Genomic DNA, 9,041 nt, shown 5'->3' on the forward strand with positions numbered 1-9,041 from the left:
TATTCATAGTTAATGACCATATTCAAAGTCTTCCTATTTTTAATAAAATTTATTCCGAGACCCAATTTCTATCATAATCTCTAGCTAGGGTTTGAGTGGTGGGTCATTCCCACCATGTGCTTCCATGTGCTGTGTCTTACTCTCAAAGTCCCACACCTCCCGTCCTTTCACCACATAAATAAGGGGTTTCTGCGCATTCTTCTCCTTCTCATTCTCTCTCTCTCTCTCAAACTTTCTTGGATCTATAGAAAAACTGCATCGCTCTGCAAAACTTGTCTGTCATATTCATATAGACCTCCCATGAATTTCTCTCCTATCCCTGTCCAATAGAAGAGAAATCTAGCATACATTTTTTTTTCTGTTTCATAACCAAGGTATTTGTGTTTCTAAATATTACCGCATCATATTTTGTTCTTACAAAAACCTAATTCTTGATTCCGCACATTTTGTAGAATGCGCAATTTCAGTTCTTGTTGTATCAAGCAAGAATTTCTGAACAAATGGATAAAGGGTCTCCAAGTATGCAATAGCAGCACCACCTGTTCAAAGAAGAAGATGACCAACTTAGACAGAAAGAAGGCTATCAAGTTATCAGCAGATATAGCCATGGCTTCTACAAGAAATGGAACTACATTTTGGAGCCGCGCCGTCATAGCCAATGCTACCCACAGCAACGGCGACAATAACAGAATCTTCGTTGAGCGTACACTGGGTGGTGGTGATGGTGGTGGTGGTCGTTTGTCCGAGCACTGTGGGAGAACGAAAGCTTCGAGATCACTGTCGTCAGTGATGCACAAGAAGATCTTGAAGAAAAGCCGGAGGGTATGTAGTAGAACTGTGTTGGGGAGGAAACATAACCTAGCAAAAACCCATTCGATTGCCAAGAGATTGGTCCGGAAGAAAACACAAGTGCTCAAGAGTCTTGTTCCTGGAGGAGAATCCATGGATGAGCTCTCTTTGGTTGTGGAAACCCTAGATTATATCGCGTCTCTGCGAGCTCAGGTTGAGGTAATGCGGTGTCTTGCCACCACCGCGGAGTTATTAAATGGTACATAAGAATAATATCGATGGTACTAAATTAATTAATTACTTGATCCATCTTATTAATTATATATTATGTTTTTTTAATTTCTCTTCATTTTCCTTTTTTTCTTTTTGTCCTTTTATTCAATAGTATAGTGATAGCTAGTTATTTCGATATGTAGCTGTAACTTTAAGGTGCCCAGTATTGTACAGATCGAAGAATGCATACCAGTAATCGAAGCTTGGAATTTTAATGTTTAATTAAGTTGTCAGTTCTCTTGATACACAAGATTTATTTTTACTAGCTAAATAACACTCAGTTACAGTTTAAATTTTCAATTGATCGAGCTTTATGCTTGCAGTGTGGGAACAAGATATCGAAAACTATATCAATCACCTTATTCACATATTAACAACCGTATGTTTGCAATATCAATATTGATGGCCTATCGACGTCCATATTTAAAAATATGGTTAATGGTATATTAAGGTGGAGGCGTATACTAGGCGTTCCGTAGATAACCCTGCTTATATATATAGGGTTTGAAGAATTAGGAATTTAGGGCTTGAGGAATTGGGGAATTGTGGAATTGGGAATGAGGGATTGGGTGAACTGTGAATGAGAAGATGGGAATCGGGATTTGGGATGGGGAAGAAGGGGGCTGGGGGTTGTAATTTAAAAAAAAAAATTAGATTTGGCCAAAACGACATCGTTGAGCCAAGTATTAAGAAAAATAGAAAATCCCATTTTTTTTTCTATGCAATCATCTTCTTCGTGAAGACGCCGCCTCTGCAACTAAAAAAAAATCAGAGGGCTGGCGCTACAACAGGGCCCAGCCTTCGACTTCGGGTGCCCAGAAAATTTCAAGCAAGATTTCAGTCGACTAGATGTGCCCCGACAAGCCTAGGCGAGTTTTTAGCCGATTGCCACAAAACAGAGGTGGCAAGCCACTTGATAGGTGCATTATTTATTACATTTTCATGTTAATTATCCCTAATTTTTGTTAAGGAATTGGTCATAAAAGAGCCTTATTACTTTCCTTTTCTCTGTTTTTGATGCAAGGCCAATTGGAGAAGGAAGCTAAGAGGCGGAAGATCGTTGTATCCAAATTTCATAATTTTCCATGAAGCCAAACGTTCCAGTTTTACAAATCAATCCCGCATGAGTAACTTTCCCGTCAGAACTGCGCAGCTGTGGGAGAATGAGGCTTTCCCGATTTTTCCTAGTGGCGTGCAATATATGCTTGGAAAGATAAGAGATCAAGCTACGTTTCCATATTTTTACAGAATTTCCAGAAGATAAATCGACCCTAAAATTGGCGTGCAAATCAGATGACGTGTTTCCCAAACCAAGAAGGATTCTTTCCTAGTTTCTCTCATTGATTATTTAGGAGTTTGTTTTTTTTTAGGATAGTTTTTAACTGACTCTTTAGGATTTTATTAGAATAAATAGAGTGCTCTAGGCTACCTAAAAGGGGGAACGGAACAAGAGAAAAGTCGTCCAAAGGGAAGGATGAAGGAAAAATTTTGTCCTAGCTAAGAACAAGTAAGAACATTTGAATACATATGCATACTATTAACACTTTAAAGTAGGCATGCATTCAAAAATAATTCATAAAACCCATGACTTTCAAAGCCTAGTATATGGTGAACCAAAAGACTCTTTAACAACATTAAAGAGAAGTAAAGATTTAGAGTTTCTTTACCCTTGAAGCTCATCCTTGTTTACACAAGGGATTCACCCAAGTGGAGGGCCTTCAAGAGTCACCTCCTAGCTCCTTGGATATTGCTTGTGATTTCCTTCTCCTTTTGTGCTCCTTTGGACTTTGTGGATGTAAGGAAAGGATCTCCAAAACACCAAAAGTTTGGTGTCTCTAAGTCTCCACACCAAGGGTTAAGTGTGAAGATGAAATGGATGACTTAGGGAAGAAGAGATTGCTAGATTAATCTCCCTAAGTGGCCGGCCTCTTTGTAGAGAGAAAGAGAGAAAATGTTTCACCTCTTTGCCTCAAAGAAAACCCTAATTAGAAAATAGCTATAAAGTTGCTTTTATAACACTTTTCTTTGGTGAGTGGCAAACTTGCAATTAAGCAAACTTTCACCATCTCCTCACCACGGCCTGCCTATATGTTGTGATTGGGCTTATTGCCCATTTTGTTTTAGTTGTCATACAACTTAAACATAATGGGCCTTATGGACCAAAACACTTTTGGGCCCCGAAACCCAAAACCAACTTAAAAACCCAATACGAACCTTTCGTATAATTAATTAACTAATTAATTAATCTTGACCATTCTTCAATTAAACCATTTAATTGCATATCCATTTCATTTAATTTCTTCACTATCGCCCTTACTCGGTGTACGATCCATTAGGTTCCAATTAGCGAGGTAGTGGGCGATTGTTACTCTTAACGATCGATTGTGAATTGAAACCACATTTCAATTCTCCCTTTATGATTAGTGTTTGCTAGTCATTAGGGCTTCCACAAACCATGAGTGACACCTAGCAGTATGTCATGGTTACCCAAGCTAAGTAGAATTGGTTGGAGAACCTATCCAGTTACAACTACAATGCAATACGGTCCTTCTCTAATACAATACTCTTAATCACATTGTTTAAGTGATAGTTTGTTTCATGTCTACTATCCAATGTGATACATATCTATATGATTCCCTTGAATATGATTTGGAACAAACTTCCTAAGTCATATTCATATGCTTTGGCCAAAGACTTTAGAATCATATCTTAGAGTATTCTCCTTCCACCATGGAAGGTTAGAGATCCCTTGTTGTGCATTCATATGCCTACACGACTAGATAGCTTGACCCCAACAATGCCGTGGACACTCCGATGGAATGCCGTTGACATGATCAAAGATCAAAGACCTAACCATTAGACATCTATGATGCCTCAGGTCAAAGGGCTACTTTGCATATTGCAACTTTCGAGTTCTTACATGACATGTATGTTCGAACTCTCTTTTGATCGTTGTTCAGTGTACTCGATTACTCTTTCGAGCACCTATGTGTTTGTCTTAGTGTCTAACACCAAATAACTTGAGACTAGTCATACTCACGCTTGAGTCAACATAACACATACTAACCTTAGCGGATTGTCAATGCCCAATTGGCAATCCTATGGCTAGGAACGTTTTAGGAATGAACATAAGAGAATGGTCTCGATAATCTAACTCACTTAGATCACTTGTCTCTTAGATCAAATACATCCCTAGGATTCCCTTATTGCTTAAACACATGATACAATAAATAGTGATTAACAATAAGCTTTGCCCTTCATTAAACATATAAAAGTTTAATACATTAAGTATTCCAAAAAGCTATTACATCAAATGAGTGGCTTTGTGGGCATACTTCCAACAAAGGAAGGAAGGAAGTCTAGCGTGTTTCACCATTCTTTTCCGGGTTTTATCTTTTCCATGATTTCTTTTGTGATTTTTATTATGACTATGTGTAACTAAACTATTTTTCTAAGGTTTATGATGAAGCCATGACATGATTATTTCCAAAATATCTTGTTGATTATTATTCGATTACATGCCATGTTTAGTTCTTAATTTTGTGCTTAATCTATTCTAGTTTCGAACGTTCTTGTGATTGGCCATCATTGTGAACTTGTTTCTAGATAACTAGATAAATCTAAGAGGATGACCAATATCAATTAGGTTTATTGGAACTAAGATTTAGGAGAGTAGACAAACTAGTGAGGATGACCAATATCAAACTAGTCCTACTTGGTTGACATAATTCTTCAGTGCTTAATGGGCTTTTATGTGTTTAAATGTATGTCTAACCGATAGGCTATAGTTTTCACGCGTATAGACACACGAGTTGATGCCTAACCAAGGATTAATTCATATCTTAGAAAGAACAACCTTAAATATTGGCATGGTGATAGTAATTGGCTTGAAGAAAAGGGAATAGGATTGTTATTGGTGGATTCATGACCTTAGGCTTTCATCACATTACTTTCTTTCAAACTTTCATTCGTTGCGTGTTTTCGTTATTCATATTCCTAGTTTAATTTTAAGTTGAAGTTTTAATTATTTTTCATAATCAATTAGTCAATCATTCGTTTCCTAGTTAAGTTAAGTTTCACGTAATCAACTGGTTGAATTGGTATTAAAAGCAATCTCTGTGGGATCAACCTCGTATTTGCATTTATTTCTACAATTGATTCGTGCGCTTGCGAGTTTAATTTGGTTTAAATTAAATTAATCTATTATTTAGGTTAGTTTAAATACACATCAAGTTTTTTGCACCATTGCTGGGGATGCCCCTTAATCCCAACTTGGTTTGTTGATTACACTTTACTTAATTGATTTTATTTTTTTTTCTTATATTTTATTTTTACCTTTGTTTCTGTTCTTTATCTTGTTTTTGTTTTCACATTATAAAAAAAATAAAAAAATAAAAAAATCGTTGGTCACATATTGTCAATTTGACTTTCTCCTTGTTTGACTATTTGTATTCGGTTACCATATTCTATTTGGATACCTTCTCTTATCTTCTTATTCTACTATACCACCCCGAGTCTTCTAGTCTTCCAATTGGAGTCTTTTGTTTGTAATCCGTGAGTTATTAGGAATTGGACTTCTCTGATTTACTTTTTCTTTGTGTTCACTTAAATCAATTGTTGATTATATTCATCATCACCAGATTCTCTGCGACACATCTGCAAGCATATTACTGAAATCATTCTTTGATTCCTTGTAGGTGAATGATCGATACTTGTTCCTCAGAAAATCAGCTTGTGGAATTCGAACCAGAGATTGAACAAAAGCTCAGGCAAATTTGCAAGGAACAAAGAGAACGAAGAGAAGAGAAGGCTAAGGAGAAGCAAGAACAAGAAGAGATGGCTGTGAACGATAATAATGGTGGTGCGCCTCGAACCATTTAAGATTTCTCTATGCCACAATTTTCTTCTCGACAATCATGCAAAGTTTATCCTGAACTTGATGCTACTTCTTCTTATAAGATCTGTTGATGCACAAAATCAGTGAGGACTTTGGTACAATAGAAAGTGTTAAGTTTGTGACCTTCGCTAGATTGCTCCGGTCACTAGTGTGGATAAGTATGTAAATGGATAGGGACAGGGAAGCAAACACAAGATGTACGTGGTTCACCCAGATTGGCTATGTCCACGGAGTAGAGGAGTTCTCATTAATTGTGAAGGGTTTACACAAGTACATAGGTTCAAGCTCTCCTTTAGTGAGTACTAGTGAATGATTTAGTACCAATGACATTAGGAAATATTGTGAGAGAATGATCTCTATTTATAGAAGAGAGTTTCTAGTTTCATTCTGACATTGACACGTGTTGTGTTGCGATTAGCTTCTGATGTTGACACATGTTGCGCTATGATTGGCTTCTGATGTCGACATGTGTCGCGTTGTGATTGGCCTCCTGGTTGGAGGGAAACTCTTCTGGGTCCTTGACGGTATAATGTTGACCGGTGCTCAGTAGTTTTGGGATTGGTCAAGTATGGTATAAACAATGTTGCCCTAAGTTCCCGAGTGAAGGAAGCTCATCGGTTGGGGACTTGCAAGATCCAAGCATTGAGTAATCACGAAACTTCTAAGTACCGAAGTGTGGTAGCATTTTCACTTGCCTTATCTGTCTTATATGTAGATGTGGCATCTTCTCTGGAAGTATTTTTCCTCCATCCAGGGGTGGTATATTTAATCGATGAAGATGCATAAGGTAATGTATCAATTTCACTTGAAGCTTACTTGTAGTTTTGGGCTTGGTCAAGTATGGTACAAACCCTATAGTAGGAGTCCCCCAAGTCGCTGAGCTAGGAGATTTACCGAAGGAGGTGCCAGACAAGGTAAGCAATCAGACTTCCAAGCAAGCAACTTGGATTAAAGGTTCGACTTCGGCTTCCAGTTGATTGTTCTCTTTCTCCTTGTGTCGTAAACAACAACAAGGATAAGGAGAAGCAAATGGATAAGAGATGATATGAGATACTTTTGCTTTTGAAGAAGTAACTTTCCACATGCTTATTCTTGAACTGGGCTGGAGGGTTTTCTGGTTTCCTTTAGAGTATAAGGCCGACTTAAGAATTTGAGGGTCAAAACAAGTCCATCAAATCTAGAGTACATTCGACCCTAATGATATGGGATACTTATGCTATCGACAAAGTAGTGGGTGTGGTATGGGGAAGCTTTGCTCCTTGGCGATGGTGTCAGCGCAAGGTTGTTGAAGCTTCTCGAGTTCTTCGGATAGGGTAGCGATGCTGGGTTTGGATTTGATTTAGACTCCTCTGTCTAGGTTGTGTGGTTCCGCAAGAAGGGCATCGTGCTGTAGTGATCTGTTCCAGCTTATCATTGATCCTTCTGCTTCAATCTCTTACAGCATTTGTCCCCGATGCAGCAGTGGAATGCAACTTTTGCATTTAAATGGTCCTTTAGAGCACTACTTCTCAGCGACTCATCCATGCGTGGCAGCTTCAGTGTAAAGCGTCAATATCGTATCAACTGTTCTGAGGTATTTACCAAAGAACTTCGTGACCTTGACAATAGTTGAGGATGAGTACTCGAGAGCAATGTTAGGCAAACAACCATGCAAAGATTCCGAGCAATCAGTTCCAGATCAGAAGTTTGATTTTAGGTTTTGAATGATTGTGTTTTTTCTCCTTGTCTTGCAGGTAAGAGCAAGGGCAAAGGAAAAGACAGGGAAAAAGCATAATATGGGATACTCTTGCTTTTAACCCTAATGATATGAGATACTCTTGCTCTGGTGTGGCTTGTTTGCATAAGTATGTTGAACCTTTTCGAAGCATAGTTGGCTTATGTATGAATGTGTTGGAATGTGTTGGAATGTATGAATGTATTGGAATGTGTTGTATGGTCTTGTTGACATATACTTAGACTTAGTTTCATGTTGGAAGCATTCATGTTGAAGCTTTAAACATGAGTTTTTCATTGCTAGAAATGTAAGAGGATTAGGACCGAGTTGTCTAAATCAACTCTTTATTGAATTCATGCCAAATAGTCTTCGTTACATAGGATGCTGAACGGCTGAAGCTTAACACTTGTACAATGTAAGTTTACTTGTAATAGTACTGATGCGAAATATATAAGCACACAAATTAAACCCTCTTTTTGTCAATTGTAGTAAAGAATGTAAGTAGGGATCGTTCTAGGCCGGGGATTAGGAGGGATTGCTAAATCACTTGGAAATTGACTTGAAAACGTAAAAACAAAGTTTAAAACACTAAACTAGACTCAAAGAATGCAAAACTAAAATTTAAAACACTAAAACAAACCAAAAGGCTCAAAACAGCAACCAAAAAACTCAAAACTGCCTAAAAACACAAACTGGGCAGTTTTGAACACCTAACACTAAATTGGACGAAATCACTTGGAAACTGACTTGAAAATGTAAAAACAAAGTTTAAAACACTAAATAGACTCAAAGAATGAAAAACTATACTTTAAAATACTAAGATAAACAAAAAGATTCAAAACAGCAAATAAACACTCAAAACTGCCTTAAAAACACTTTCTGGGCAGTTTTGAACACCTAACACTAAATTGGACGAAATTGGGTTATGACTTGACTCAAGACACTTAAAAACACAAACTAAAGTGATTACTGACTAATCTAACATTTTGAAATAAATGGGAGATTGGTTCTTGACGAATTTGAAAACAAAACAAACTTTGTAAAACAAAACAGATTGTAAATGAATTTGAATGAAACTTATGGATGGAAGGCTAGCTAGGAGGTTCTTCTCCACACATGTCACACTTGCATACAAAACGATTTCCAGTTGCTTTTCGATAAACTATGAATACTCAACGCCCCAAATTAACCGTGAATTGCACTAATTAACCCTCAGTTTTTCCACAAGTTATTAGGTTGGATGATTGCATACGACAACCCAAAACATTCCCTACAAGTTCCCTACATGAATTGCATAATAGAGATACAAGCAAGAATCATTAAGTTCTATGAAAAACATAAGCATTGACGAGGCACTCGTTACTATGA

At 37.4% G+C, this 9,041-nt stretch overlaps 1 protein-coding gene across 1 annotated transcript; it reads left to right on the plus strand.

Annotated features, from left to right (window-relative positions):
* Window positions 1-231: 231 nt before the first annotated feature.
* On the plus strand, window positions 232-1,128 carry LOC103417016 (transcription factor IBH1-like 1). The gene is made up of 2 exons (XM_008355516.4): window positions 232-374; window positions 453-1,128. Exon 2 carries the CDS (start codon window positions 454-456, stop codon window positions 1,054-1,056), a length of 603 nt encoding a protein of 200 aa, XP_008353738.2. The 5' UTR covers window positions 232-374; window position 453; the 3' UTR covers window positions 1,057-1,128.
* Window positions 1,129-9,041: the final 7,913 nt, after the last annotated feature.

This window comes from Malus domestica, chromosome 16 (genome assembly GCF_042453785.1).
Source record: "Malus domestica chromosome 16, GDT2T_hap1".
Classification (NCBI taxonomy): Eukaryota; Viridiplantae; Streptophyta; class Magnoliopsida; order Rosales; family Rosaceae; genus Malus; species Malus domestica.

What these genes read in the sequence shown, in the direction of transcription:
- LOC103417016 (XM_008355516.4), top strand. Translation starts at nt 454, where the DNA reads ATGCGCAATTTCAGTTCTTGTTGTATCAAGCAAGAATTTCTGAACAAA.